The 15,766-nt window shown below is 41.5% G+C and overlaps 1 protein-coding gene across 8 annotated transcripts in view; it reads left to right on the top strand.

Moving 5' to 3' along the window:
* Nucleotides 1-15,766, top strand: part of chd9 (chromodomain helicase DNA binding protein 9) — a 47,627-nt gene that overhangs the window by 6,401 nt on the left and 25,460 nt on the right. For 4 of the 8 annotated variants that reach the window (XM_055155008.1, XM_055155007.1, XM_055155006.1 and 1 more), the window contains exons 2-3: nt 358-1,837; nt 14,640-15,064. In XM_055155008.1, coding sequence (XP_055010983.1) covers nt 446-1,837; nt 14,640-15,064 — 1,817 coding nt within the window. In that variant the 5' untranslated portion in view covers nt 358-445. Of the gene's footprint in view, nt 1-357; nt 1,838-7,596; nt 7,748-12,420; nt 13,265-13,624; nt 13,644-14,639; nt 15,065-15,170; nt 15,720-15,766 lie in introns of those variants that run through there. The other 4 variants (XM_055155009.1, XM_020941454.2, XM_055155010.1 and 1 more) reach the window with 4 other exon arrangements.

The following is a 15,766-nucleotide window of genomic DNA, read 5'->3' as shown; positions in this document are numbered from 1 at the left end:
CACACAAAGGACCTCATGGGCCTGTGTGCCTGTGTGCCTGGCTGTTGAAATTCTATCAGCTGTGTATGCCTCCTACTCAGAGTGCAGTAGCAGGGCAGGCTTCATCGGCAGTGCTAGTGGGGGGTGAGCACTGGAGGTGCATGTGTGTTTGTGTAAAGGGGAGGGTGCACAGGAAGAGGCACCTGCTCCTGGCTGCTGCTTCATTTCCACCAGCTGCTTTGCCACACACTTGAAAGGCAGTGCTGATACATAATAGGCAGCTTCAGGTTTTCAATATGCAGACCTTACTGTGTGTGTTTGTGATTTTCTACAATAATTTGTTTCATGGTTTTAACATTTGTTTTTCTTGGATTTCAGGGAGGCGCTAAAATGGTGATGCTGTAACTCTGCTAACTCATCTGGACCAGCTTTCATCCAGAATCTTGGTCCCCTACTGAATTTGGCCATGGACTTTTTTGACGACCCCAACCTCTTTGTTGGAGGTCTAGAGGAGCTGGTGGAGGATACCTTCGCACCTGGACCATCAATTGTGGATGAGTTGAATCTCACTGCTGAGTTTGAGTCCCTCCAACCTAATCCACTAAGTCGTGAAAAGTCCCACGACCATGTGCCACCACTTACCTCTGCCTCAATCCATCAAGCCATGCCCACCTACAATCAGCAGATGGGTCACTATATGGGTATGAAAACACAAAATGCTGGGGGTTACTCCTTTCCTGGGCCCGCAGTCTCAGGCAGCGCCGCAGGTGGCATGATGTCAGAGCAGCATGGCCAATACCACAACCCCACAATGAGCCAAATATCTCATACGAATGGTCTTTTCTCTAACGGCAGCAGTCCAATGTGGGGCAACCAAGACCAGAACGCTAACATTTACCAACAACAGCAACCAGTTTGCCATCAACAACTGCCTAATCAGCAGATGCATGTCAGACACCAGACTCAGCCTCAGCTCCACCACCTTCCACCGCAACAGCAGCAATGCATGAGGCAGCAGCTGTTAAACCATGGGCATCACCAGCATAATATGTCTCCTTCTAACCCACAACATCATGTTTTTTCTTACCAACAGGAATGCCCTCCACAGAATCAACAACAATTTCACCATAGTCAGCAGAGGCAACACAATTTAGCTATTGGAGATCCAAGACACCTGTCAAAGCCTCTGCCCCATAAGTCATATTTGGATTGTAAAAATGCCCCTGTGAGCAGGCCATGTTTGCAGCAGCCTCAGAACAACTACCAGATGGTGGCAGGAGCTGGAGGAAACAACATGGGCTTTTCTGTTCCTTCATCATCAATGGTGCATCCCATGTCCAACCACGTTACATCTACCAATTCTTTCCCATCGGCTCAATACCCCTCCTATCCAGGAGAACCAGAAGTACCCTGTCTCAATCAGCAATCTTCCCTTTCAAGGCCAAGCATGCAGAATTCTTCTATGCCAGTTTGTCCGTTTTCCACATCAACAACAGTGAGTCAAGTGGAAGAATACGACTTCAGAAGCACATGCACCTCAGCAAGTTCACAAGGAAACCACAAGACAGAGATGTTTGGCGAATCTGCCGGCTGCTATACCAACATGGTCAATCACTCATCCTTTGACCCACGACAAAGTTTTGGGGTTGCTAACACAAATGGATACCAAGTGAATCTTCAGCAAACAGATGCACACAGTGGGGTTTTGGAGGCTCATGATGACCTACTGCCCGACATCCTGCCACAGCTGGAGGAAGCCTTTACCCAACAGGAAGAATCGAGCTGTTCCTGGAGCGAGTCCATTCAGGAGATGGGACAAGACATGAAAGCACCACCTGTTGAGTTCCCTGAAACCAAGGTAATGCAATGTCCATGACATCTTTAACAACATAATTGTATCGTTTGATGCAGACTGAATTTGCTACATATTGTGTTGAAGAGTTTTGTCTGGCAAAAGAATAACAGAAATCTCTAGACATCACAGTAAATTGACCAATGCCAATGATTTTTTACCATATAGAGCACTGATATTTTTGTGGCCCTCGTGCTCTAAATTTGATTGTATGATAAGTTGAAATAATATCTATAGGATGTACTGCAGAGATTGTGGTTGATCTCTACTTACAGAACTTCATCCGTCTACTACTACTTATCTGAGGCTTGGTCATGGCAATAAGCAAATCTGTCCATCATCATCTTGGTTTTTTTTTAGGTCTTTTGTTTGTTGTTTTATGTGCTGAAAACAGTCAATGTTCCTGTCAAGTATTTTGGCCTCAAGTCGTCCCAGATATTAAACTTGCAGGTGGATCAGGATTAAAAATTTTCTTTAGATGAGGTTTTGCTTGCTTTTGCTTGCTATATACTGCAAAATGGAACAAAATCCAAGCTTCCTTTAATGTTTAACTATCCCAGATACCGTTTGTGTCAAGAGTGGCTGTGGTGGAGAAAGGTGCCAGCACTACAGCATTGGCTGAAAAGCAGTCTTAATGGCCTGTCCAGCCCGACATGTCTAGCTACCCAGTGGGCCGACAGCAGGTCAGACCTGATTAGGCTAAGAGTGGCAGGAGTGTCTTCAGGACTTAGCTGTAAGCATACTTAGGGCTATATCAAGATGTGGGTCAGGGCAAGCCAGGAGCACTTGCACACTGGCTCGCTGGAGTGTGGGGGAGGTTGTGCACTGTTGTGGTAGCTGCCACAGTTTGTGTGTGTGTGTCAGTGAGAGTGCTGGTCTGTGGTGAAGGGGGCAGGGAGGCTGGAGATGGAGAGAGCACGTGGAAAGGACAGTTTCAAGTGAAGCCAGGAAGGAAGAGTGTACAGGAGAGTGACACAGACAAGAGAGGCTGGTGGGAGGCAGGGAAAGCATTAGGTGGCTCTTAACAGGCAAGAAGCGGTTTGTGGACCTCAGCTTTATGTTAACTAGTACCATCCACAAAGCTCCCCCAAGTGACTCATGACCAGCAACAAAAGCACTTAGTATCACAGTCTATCCTTTTAGGACAGATACATAGTTAAGTCAAATGTAGATGATATAGACTTACACTTAAACAAACTTTATTCATCCACAATGGAACTTATTTGGACACAGTAGCTCATATATATATTTTACAGACATTACTTTTATAATCTAATAATTCTATAATAATCTAATATAATTTTATAATCTGAATAAGTGAATAAGCATGTAACCCTATGCAGTCACAGAAAACAGGTGACAGAGATGTCTCTGTAGGAGAGCTCATGCGCACAGGTCGCTGGGCAGATGCAGAGGTCCTTGATTGATACAGGGGGCTGAACCAGAGCCTATCCCCGTCTGTGTCAACATCCAGGCCTTGTTGACGCTTACAGACTGACTGTGCTATTGATGTTCACTGATGTGTGAAGAGCCTGCTGATAGTGTGTTTGCTGAACAGGCAAGGCACCAGGGATTGCTGCCCACTCTTCACTCCCCTACTGTGGATGTGGCTAATTAGGATTTCCAGTGGCCGTAATGGTCAGCTGCTTGCAGCTTTGATTAGCAGTTGAAGCACTAGAGTGTTTGCTCTTTGTATACAGGAATTAAAGTTATTATGGCACCTTGCAGTGCTGTGTATAAGAATATAAAATTTCATCATAGTTATGCATATTGCATCTTATACTTGTTAACACAACATATTTTGATCACCATGTTACCTTTTATATTGTTTTGCAAAATGCTATATTCGCAAAAAACAATGTATCAAAATTTTAAATGCGTTTCAGTTTCGTTTCTGACACTCTGACCCTCTCCCCAATTGCTCCCTATTTTTGTATATTTATGAAAAATGGCCTTGCAGCTGCATGGGTCACATAGGCTTGTGGGCTGAGCCTTGTACAGGCTCGTACTGCTAAACATATAGAGGGTTAGAATTAGAGCCCGACCGATATGGATTTTGTTGTGGCCGATATGAAACCGATATAATGGGAGTTGGCGCTGCCGATAGCCGATATAATCACTGATATATTTAGTGATGTAAAAATTCACTGTAAATCTTGAACTGATTAAAAAACTTAGGTTTGGCTCTAGTGGATTCTAAATTGGGTTTATTTAGGCAACATTTATTGTTATTTTGACTCTTTACATCATATTTACATACAGTAGATTGCCTAATGGCATTTTTGCATCACATTCTAGCTACTAGTGATGGGTATTCCAGTTTTTTTTTTTTTTTTTTTTTTTTTGGAGAACTGGCTCTTTTGGCTCTGCTCACTAAAGCAGTTGGCTCTTTCGGCTCCCAAGCGACTCTTGAGATTGTTTTGTTGCAAGCAGGACTAAACCAGAACTGAACCAGGACTGAGTGTCGGGACTCGGTTTCTATCTTTCTTCTTCACTCGAGCCCAAGATTAGTCCTGGTTTATTCATTTTATGCTGAACTGCAGCCAAATATGCACTTTTTTTTTTATCCTATGCACACGCAGATTTCTGAAAGTTTCGTTTTCAGCCGCTGCTGCTGTCAAACTACGGGTCTATTGAAGAGAAAATGTGAGAAAAAGAGAAAACACGGCTCCCAGTAAGAAGCAGGCTCCCGTTGTTCGCTCTAAAAGCCGCTTCGATCGCGACCGACCCATAACTCCTAGCTAGTAAACTATCGCTATTAGCCTTAGCCGTAAATGCTGCGCACCGCGGTAGTTAATTATATGTATAAATGTGGATCATTCACACGTCTATTCACAGCTCATTTACATATCAATGCAGGTCCAGTAACAAATATACGGCCAATGTAGTCACTTTACAATAGACCAATAGAAAAGTCTGTTTATGTGTGGGAGCTACAGCAGCTAACCGCTAACAAAACCTAAATTAGCTTCAAAGTCGATGTATTTCCAACACTCACTGCTCACACAGGCTCCTCCTCACATCACAAGTCTGCACTAATAAATGTCCTTTTAATCCAGACTCAAACCGATTGTCCGAAAAAGAATATAATCTCAGTGTTGCGCACGGCTGCGGGTATAAACAAACACACGCGAGTGAAGTGACGTCACTCTGGTGGTGTGTTCAGGGACAGTACGGACACAGACAAATTACACCGCAGATAAATACTGATGCGGAGACACATATTAGGACATTTATCTGTCTGTAAATTGGATAAAATGAACATAATGTAGAGAGTCTAAACTTTATAACGAGGTATAACATGCCCACGTGAAATATCGGCCCATATCAGCAAGCATATCGACCCGATAGCCAATATGTCTCCAGGTGCCCATATTGGCCGATAATATCGGCCAGCTGATATATCGGTCGGGCTCTAGTTAGAATAGTGCCTGGGAGAGGTTGAGATTGCACAAACATGCACAGATGATATATAAACCCACTTCACGTTGATGAGGGAACAATATTATAACATGGTAGAAATCTCCACAAAGTTGATTTTGTATAAGATCCCTCTTTAACAGATGTTATTCTTGTTTGAGTTTACAATTTTCAATAATGGTAGCACTACCTAAAATACATGTATTTGGAATATATTCAAATATATCTGTAATTTATTCAAATTGATCTACAGTTAATTAAAATGTATCCTCTACCGTCAGCATTTTGACAGTTTTAAAAACTCTATAGTAGTAATTTGTTTATTAGTTACAGGCTTATTTCCCGCTAGCTTCTATTTTTAATCTATAAGGAATTGTGTCATTTTGAGTTGTTACAAAAATGTAAATCTACAGCCTTTGGCCCTCTAACCAACAGTGCAAAGGACCAGATGTGAAACAATCAACAACATTCCACTTTCAGCCCACAGGTCACAGATTGATATGCACTTTCTTCTGCAATTTGGCCTTATGTTGAACAGTGTTACACAGTAGCAAACAAAGTACAGGATTTACAGTACAGTACAGGACTGGATATCTCAATAATGGACCCTTTTAATTAACAAACAAAACTGAGTCCTGTGAGCTTTTGACCATGTTAGAATGTTGTTACCTCATCAAAAACATACTCGGAGTTGTGTTATGCTTCATTTATAGGCACACACAAGTTTGAATAATCCAGTATTATTGGAATGTCTACATCTCAAGAACTCAAAATGCTCTGTTTCACATCATGATGTCATGACGTGGTAGTTTTCAAGTTAAAAGCTACCTTTTATCCTTTGTTTTGTAGAGACTGGCAGGGCTGAAATTACCCAGAGTTTGAGATAAGTATTAAATATGCCCAAATATGCAGGATTTGTGTGTGAAACATTTGTGACTGAAACACAACACAACTTCAGGTATAACATAGATCAGAAAATAGCTTAATATGGGCCCTTTAATGTGAGAGGATAGGTAGTGGAGTAGTGCAAATATTGTTCACTTTGTGATATGAGGAAAATTTTACTCTAATCATTAATATCTAAAAATAAATATTGCAAAAGGAAGGTGAATTTTGTCAGCTGGACATTTTTTAGCGTGAATATTCATCAGTTTTTGTTTTTTTTTTTTTTTTTTTTACCTTTTCTGGTACACAGAACACATTAAAATTCTCTTACACTAAAATGTAAGATAATTTTAGATTGATTACATTTATTTTGTCTCCTCATGGATAAATTTGGCTCAGAGCAGGTGTAAGTAGCACTAACTTACAGACATGATATGTCTGTATGTTAGTGTATAACTGGAGAATATACAATCACCCAGGCTCCACACATCTCCACAGTCAGTCCGTGTTGTTAGTACATTTTATGGACTGGGGTGGTGTGTGTTTAGCACATGAGATGGATCTCTGAAGATCTTCAGAGACTGTCTTACAACTGACGGTTCAGAGATGGTCTGAGGGCCAGTCAGAGTGGACACACCCATGCTGTTACCACCCAGTTTCACCAGTAAGATCTGCAGTCGGGTTTCCAAACCACCTGACTATTCCATACTGCACAGATTTTATACTAGCTCTATAGAAGGTCAACGTAACATTTTGGCTGACTCCAAACACCCTTAATCTTCCAAGAAAGTACAGACGCTGGTGTATCTTGGCACACACACTCATCACATGCTCATGTCATGATCGTCCACTTGAACCCCTTCGATGACACACACAGAAGAGCTGGCTGATATGACAAAAAACTGCATGTTAGTTTCTTGAACACTGTACAAATCCTCCAAAGTCTGAACCACATGCTATTAGCTGAGGCTTGGCTGTGGACCTCCCAATTGTAAAGACCCAAGCAGATCACTGATGACTGTAAATGACTGAATCTCGCTTAGAGATGTTTGAATCTGTATTTGGTTAATTGCACACTCCATACCTAGGGTTTATATAACTTTAAGCAAATAAGCTGAGCAGACTGACGGCAATACCTTTGGCTACCTGAAAACTGATACAACACCCTGGCTCTTTCCCTGCTACTACAAGCAGTACACACATTCTGCTCACAAGCACATACACACCCTTGGGAAACCTGCTGCTTCTGCTAGCACATGGTAATAGGCCGTGTCACACCCGACTCGACTCATCACCTCCCCCCACCAACACACGCACACACATACACACGCACATGCGCCTATCTCTTTCTCTCCCTCCCTCTCGCCTGGCTGCTCTGTCAAGTGCTCTCTCTTTTAGCATACAACGTCATTGGCCTGTCTGGAGGTCTGCCAGGGAGAGGCGTGGGCAAGCAGGGGTCAAAGGTAAACAGGAAGTTGAGCGGTCTTTGTCGTCAGCGGAAAGGGCTGGTCATGGGTGGGGGAGGAGCCTGTGGAAAAGTGGGAGGAGGATGCTGCACTTGAGTTGAGTTTGTCAGGAGCATGTGGGAACGCTGGCAGCCCAAAGTGCACAGTAAGTTTGTGTTTAAACTAGCCTTTGTTATGCCATTAGCTTCTGTATGGTTGTGAAGTACTTTGTTTAGTTGAAACACAATAAAAATACATTTTTAAACAGAATAATGGGTGTTGATTAGCCTAGATTCTGCCAACTCTACATTTTTTATGAATGGGGCTGTATAGGTTGGCTGTCAGATAACGTATGTGAACACAGGATAACCTTTGACTAGGGAAAGTGAAAGCCTGAAATACATACTGGCCATGTTCTGTACATTTTGTTATAACATAAAAGAGAACTCTGATATAGTAGTTGCAGTGATTATTCCCACTATAAAGTAAAGGTTTAAAATTTCAAGTGACCCCTCTGTCCTTGTGTTTACAGCTGTCCGGGCTGTTGTTGGTGGTATAGATAATTCTTGAGGAGAGTATGACTGCACAGAAATGTTCTATTGTCTCCATGTGACCACTGTCTACAGAATGTGTACAATGTCTATAGCAACCCTATTAGGTTTTTATTTTCTTTTTTGTTATGTAATTAGCAATGTCCTAAAAGATGAAGGTTTATCGACTGGTTACTGATTTGTAACTTGAGCAAACAGCTTTACGTCAGGAGGAAGTTATTAGTGAGTTGTCATGGACACACTGGTCTTGTAAGCTGAGATGCCTGGCCTTGTTTTCTTATTTGTTGTGGTCATTTTGTTTGAGCATTTTGGATTGTGATTCTCATCATGTTGGTGCTTATGCGGACGATTCATGCTGTTGGGTTAAGTCCTTTTATGCTCACAGGTTGTGCTGTGCAAGTCAACACATTTTGATCAGATTGTTTCTATTTGTCAATGATCACCATGAGACTTTTTAATCATTATTTGAGGAATTATTTTTGGTGTTAAATATGACAGTGAAAAAGATGAATGTGTTGTTTTTAGTGGATATCTGTTTTCAAAGTCAGTCTTGTCTACGTACATGACTTTTTCCATAAGAAAATATCAAATTTTAAAATAAACATTGGCATATGTTACATAATAGAAAAATAGAAAACCAGCAATCAGTGCATTTATGACAATTACTTTCATCTTAACTGTGACTGCTTGCTAAAAAGAGTTAATTATTCTTATGTTAACACTTACTTGTGTTGTAAGTCTTTGTTAGTTGTAATATCAACTTGATGTGTGGGCTATATTGTATGCAACTTAGAATATAATAGAAAAAGTCAGCTAATTTGGCCCTCAGACCATTTTTTTTAGGCCTTCAAAAAAAGCTTAATGATAATGGCTCACATTGTCATTACAGGTACTTTTTACAAGTTTTAAAAATGCTAAACATAAGCATAAGCTCGATAACCAACATTTTGGTTTAAAACAGACCGACCATTAAAGAGGGGGTATTTTACTTCTATGGGGTATTAACTGCTAACACATAACATGTTTAGATCGTTATGTTACCTTTTGTTGTTTTGAAAATGCTACATTTGCTGAAAACAACATATTAACATGTATTATAAGTTTCACTTTTGTTTTTGACGCTCTGAGTCTCCCCTCTCTTTGCTTTTCATGTTTAGTCACTCCCCCTTCAGAGCAATATCACACCACAATCAGCGTGCACGCTAATGAAACTGCTGCACATCGCTTCAGATTTGTCAAGTTGCTGTGTACAGTTTTGTGTCATGTTTTTGCACATTTATGGAGAACTGTCGTGTGGGAGCATGGATGACGTAGGCTCAGCCCACAAGCTAAATGATCACTAAAATACCCAAACATGCCTAGATGACATTTAAAACGTCTTTGTATAATACCCCTTTTCCTAACCCAGCTTGAATAATGGTGTGGAACTATGATAAACTGCTGCTTAACACATCCCTTTGAATGATTCACTGTATTGACCACCAGTCTGTGGCCCTCCAATTCATACATGTTTCTGTATGTGGCTCTTGATGAAAAAAAATTGATTATTCTAAGTTATCTGCTTTTGAACCACCCTTCAGTTGATGGGGGGAAACTGTCAGGAACAAGGCAACAGCAGGTCTTGAGCTATATATAATTGCAACATGAAGGAGTACCTTTCTGGACAATATTCTATTGTGCATATTTTAGAACCAGGCCATCTCCATACAGAAAAGCCACTCCCAGCCAAGAATTAAAACAAAAGTGCAACCCGGTGACCACTGACTTTTGTTTTATGATCAATGGAATTATAACTAAATGAATATAGAAAATATTTGCACATCCCTGTTATACTGCTTAATACCTACGTAATATTGTCTCTACTTTTACCGTATATAAGACATATTATGTTTTTTTCTGGTAGTCTATGACACACATTGATTATTATTTTACATTTTGTTGGTAAAATGTTAAATGGTTACACATTCATGCACCAGTATATGCGGACACTGGGCGCAAGGTGGATTAAGTGTCTTACTCAAGGACACAACAACATCTGTGATAGCTGGAATTGGACAGTCAACCTGTGGATCAGTGTCTCTGACCGCTCGACCAATGATGTTTATATTGAGAGTCGGATTCAAACAGCCAACCTTCAGATCAGTGGACAAGCACGCTACCAACTGAGCTACTGTCGGCATTTTGTTTTTAAAAAGATTATAGAAATGTTAAAAGAAACTCTGCTGCCTTCGGTTCACAACTGATTGTGTCATGACACCAAAGCGCCATGCTCTGGTCCTTGTTGACGGCCACTATTGATGGCCCCTACTAGCTGTAATTCAAAGTAGCAATTTTAGCTTTTAAAATTTGTGACAAAATGACTATCCAATGGAATTTTTGAATACAGAGCAGATCAAGACTACTCAAACATGCCGCAGGAAAAACTCAGTATACAACTTGAAAGTGAGTTAATGATGAGGTTAAATCATTATAATATTGTTAAAATATCTTAAAGATCCATTGTGCATAATGCAGGATAGCTTCATTTGAATGTCTTAATAAATTATTATAACATAGCTAAGGCTAACAACCTAAAAAATCCTGTTGGTAAAATGCTGATACCACAGAGCTTTGTGGCAATCTGAACCTCACAGGTGCAGGTTCTTTTACATTAACCCTGTTCTTGTATTAAATCTGACCAACTGCAGTAGTTTAATATTCCATTTTGCAAACCCTGATGACGAGTTAGCAGAAAATAACCATAATGTGGGTTCGGTCTTGACTAAAGCTGTCTTTTTTGACCTGCTATGATGTGCTCAGGCACCTGTGTCTCCATTGCTGCTCTACATGAGTGTGCATCGTGTTTTTTTTTTTTTTTTCCCTGCTCATTTCCGTTGTGCAGACTCCCCTCCTCTGCTGGTACTTCCCTCCCTCTTGTGTCCTCAAAGGCAGCCACTCCCCCTTTGAGCCTCTCGAGCTGTTTGCATATTAACTGTTTAGTCGCCAAAGAGCTGTAGCTTAGAGCCATGTGACCACTGAGGCATGTGTACGCTGTTGCATTTGGTCTTTTTTTCTCATTTCAAGTTCTGACAACAGTTTGAGTCTGTTTTGTTGTAAAAAATTTGATCAGACAGTAAATCTTAATCAAATTTTCAATTAAGGTCCATTTCCTGTAAAGAACAGCATACTTTAAGTGTATGTTCATAACCTGTTTTGTCAGTACAATTCAAGCTTACCCTGAGGTAGTTTCTAGGGGGCTCTGCCTGATAGTGTGGGCTTGTTTGCCTTGGACAGGAAGCGTGCTTCTTGCAAACATTTTCTTTTTGGGTCCAAACTCCAAGGCCCGTTGTTTCTGATTGCTGGTTGACACTCGATAAGTAAGACACAGCCACCATTGTCCTCCTTTGTCAAAGAAATGCATTGTTGTATTTTATATTAAGTATTCTCAAAGGTAGACTGAGTACTGCTCAACATTTTTCATTACCAATTTTTAAAAACACCAGTAGCTGAACAATATCTTTTATCAATACTGGGCTAATTATTTTCTTGAGCCATGAAGAAAGTAAATCATGTTAAAAATGGTCATCATAAAACCAACCAAAAAAAAATTAAGTAAGTTTTAATTTTTGGTACATTCTTATAAAATGATATTGATATTGACATATCACATGGCCCATTTGGCATATCATAGTGAATATGCACAACTATTTAAGTACAAAATGATGAAGCGGTACACCTTTATTTCATAAATACTTTAGGATTTATTGTTTTTGGATAATTTTATTGGACTCATTGTAGCTCTGTCCCAGTTTGGTTTAGGGCAAGTTATGTGTTTCCTTCTAACTCCCAGTGGCATGTGTCAGCTGGTGCACATGTCTCCTTTATCAGGCTTTTCCTCAAATCAAACTCTGGCTCTGCACCATCCCTGTTTGACCGTTTTCTAACAGACATAGTCAGATGACCTGCTCTTGACCCCACAGGAAGTATGTGCATGTGGCTTGCATGACTAGACAGTAGAAAGTCTGTGATGAAACGCCTATTTTATTCTGTTTAGCTTTTGGGAATATGTTTAGCTGTTAATTTGCCACTTCTATTGTTTCCATAATTAACGTAGTCTGTTCTTGGCAAAAATTTAACAGATGACAAAAAAGTTGACAATCTGTGGTGTTTGAGAAATCCAGAGCTTTGGGGGTTAAGCTGTGAAAGTTAATGTAATAACTGCTAGCACCATCTGCTGGCCTACTTCCTTACAAAGAGAGAGAGAGAGAGGGAGTGAGGGAGAGAAAAAAAAAACGAGTCTGGGTTTTAACGACATCTCTAATATTCATGCTGATGCATTTTGCTGCTTTGTGCTTTCATTTTGTGCCGCCCTGCCTGCCAGAGACCGGAGTTCGCCGTACTCGTCTCCGCCAGGGAGAGCTCGTAGGGCAAGACGAAAGAACAGGGAGCAACACAAGTAGGGAGAAGGAAGAAAAAACAACAGGCCAAACTAGAGGGCAAGCCAACACAAAAGCCTTTTTGTGTGCCCAAAAAAGGCTGGAAACCTACCTTTTTTGTTGGAGAAGAAGAAGGGAAAAGTGGAGAGAAGGACTGAGAGAGCAAGCTAAAGGCAGGCAGAGGCAGAAAAGGGAATCAATGAGAGGGGAGGAGAGAGGAGGCATGCCTCTCTGACACACTCAAGCTTCAGAGAGAAAGTGGAACCGGACCACGGTGAAATAAGCGGCACGCAGCACCAGAATGAGGGCTTCCTGGACTGCCACGCACCTCCTCTACCGCCCACAGCGCTGCTCCCACACCGGCCTGTGAGCAGAGAGAGAGTGAGAGAGCTCCCATGCGCTCCTCTTGAGCCCTGCCCGCTGGGGGAGGAGGAGACCTAACAGGCTCCGGCACTCTCACACACTCTGCCCCGAGGAGAAGAGCTGACCGGGGAGGAGAGTGGGAGGGGAGGGGGGGCGCACACCGACCAACGGAGCCACAAAAAAACACTGTTTAAATAGAAAGTCTGTTTAGAAGAGAAAGTGTGAACGAGCAACACGCGCTGCGCTAGAAAAAATCCACCGAAAGGGCAAGGCTTTTGTTAGCCGGTCGGAGAGGGGAGGAAAGAGGAAGAGGAAAAAAACACCATGTCTACAGTGAAGAGGCCAAGAGGAAGGGTAAGTGAGCTGCTCTGAGAGCTGGGAGGGAGGTTGGACAAGGGGGAGGAGGAGGGGCCGGCAGGAACTGAACAACCTCCTCTGCCACTGGCTCATGCTGCACCGCCGCCATCTTGAACTCATTGCTGCTTTTTCCTCCCCTTCTCACTCATTTGCTTCGGCATGTTAGACCTTATCAAGGCACACTCTACATTTACAGTGTTGTCTTTTCCCCACCCCCACAGTCTGTTCACTCCAAACTCTGTGCTCTCATTCTAACATGAAAGATTTTCTCCTGTCTGGCTCTATGCTGTAGTTTGATGTATACTGTACATTATTTGTGTCCTTCTTGAGTTGAGTTTGTGATTCATCCCAGACAAGTTGCTGCTTATGGAAAGAGGTGAGGGAAAGCCATCGAAGCTTGGAGCTTTTGTAGCTGTTGAAAGGTTCTAATAGTCTCTACTGTGTTCATAGAATGACACGACGTGCTGGTAGATTGAAATCACTGCAGTGCTGGCAGGCTGTAATTTCAGTTATTTATAGATGTATTACACAGCTGCAGTACTCTGGCTTTTGGTGCATTTGATCTTTTCTTTTTCTCCGTTTCCCCGTGTCCGTTTGACAAAATCCTATTTTGACTATTATTCTCTGTTCCCTTACCGCCTCGTGTGTTCCCATGTTCTTCCGCTCTAAAGCATTACTTTCAGCCCCTCCCCCTCTTTCTAACATTAACTTGAATAAGAACATTCCAGTCTGATCCAGTAAATTTCTACCTAATGGCCCCAGCCGTATTGCACACGTGAAAATCATAATGCAGCGTGGCCAGTTTAACTTTCCTTCAAAAGGATTTTCTAGAATTCCCTATCATATTTGCTAGTGAAGCTGATGATAATTCTCAGTTGCATGTACTAGTATGCATTTTATGTATTTATTTTAAAATTAGGTCAATCTATTATAGGTTTTCTCTATAATGGGCACTAGGCGCACCACAAAGCCTTTGTGTGTAGACATAACTGCAGTCACAGCATCTATTATTCACATATTATCATGTATCAGGCAAGATGGATTATTTATGTGTCTCCGTGTTGCAGGTTACACCAAAGCATGCTGGGTTTACCAAAATATATTTCTATCTTAGTTCAATTTCAATTACTATTAAGATGAAAACGGAAGTTAAACTTGTTCTTTCTTCATCAAGACTCCCTTACTTATATAGAATTATAGACCAGATTATGACAAAAATGACAAAGATTATGAAATTACTATATTGTAACTGAAGTGCATTTTATGTGCGCCCATATAGGGTTGTATTTGAAAGAATAAGTTTATTGCTTCAAAGGGGGTTTGGTCTGTTATTATTTTAATGTTGTTGTTTTTTTCTTTCTGTCATTCACAGCCTCGGAAGAACACCAATGGACCCGGTAGCCAGCTCGAGAACACAAGACCCCTAATGAAGAGCAGCTCATCTTCCTCCTCTTCCTCCTCCTCCTCATCCTCCTCGTCTTCCTCCTCTTCCTCCTCAAGTTCATCATCTGAGAAGAGGACGCAGAGGAGACACAGTCACCATCAGATGGACACACAAGAGAAGCAGGAGAAGGCCAACCGGATCATTTCTGAGGCTATTGCCAAAGCTCGGCAGCGTGGTGAGAAGAACATCCCCAGAGTCATGAGTCCAGAAAGTTTCCCCAGCTCCTCATCTCAGTACAAAGCATATCGAGATCGCGGACATAAAGGCAACAACAAGGCACGCACCAAAGATAAAGTCAGTCGGAAGGCACATATTGTACCCTCATCCAAAAGCAAGCAGAAGGCCAAGATTGGGTAAGTGTTCAAACATCTCCTATTACAGCTATCTAAGATGCAACACATTATTGTGTTGCAGCTTAGATACCTGGCCTACAGTTAATTCATAAGCTACAAGGCACTAGCTTCACCTTCACATCATAACCTTAGTTTGTGCCTTAACTGTTGAATCATGAAATGCATTTAGTGCTATTTAGACACTGTGTGCACAGACATAGTAGGTAGTGATTACATAATCTCCATGGTGACTGTAATCAGGAAAAAGCCCTGGAATCATAGTAAAGAGTGAAGAGACACGGAGACAATAATGTTTTGCCTTGTTTCACTATTTATTTTTTGCTGCAATGCTTTCATTACATTATGGTATTTGTAATGTGGTTGTTGACATTTTTGCCATGCTTAGCACTGTTGTCATGTTTTAGTTTGCCTGTCCCTAGGCTTCTCTTGGAACCGACCCGTCATCATCATGGTTTACTTTTGCTATGTTCACCACTGGGGAGAACAGTGTTTGTTTCTGGTATAAACAGCCTTTATGTGCAAGATGGAGGCTCAAAGTTCAGCTGAATTTACAGCATGCCATAATAATAAAGCAGGCTCAGATATCAGCAGAGACATGGGAGGAGCAAACACAGGCTGCATTTACATGCAAGATGGTGCTACCGAGAATATTCAGGCAAGTACTGCTGATGTATAGATACTGCCTCCCATCCCCCAGTTTTT

This window comes from Boleophthalmus pectinirostris, unplaced genomic scaffold (genome assembly GCF_026225935.1).
Source record: "Boleophthalmus pectinirostris isolate CB_2022bp ecotype Guang Dong unplaced genomic scaffold, ASM2622593v1 HiC_scaffold_19, whole genome shotgun sequence".
Classification (NCBI taxonomy): Eukaryota; Metazoa; Chordata; class Actinopteri; order Gobiiformes; family Gobiidae; genus Boleophthalmus; species Boleophthalmus pectinirostris.
Note: the sequence above shows the minus strand (reverse complement) of the source record. Positions and strands in the feature narration are given on the sequence as shown.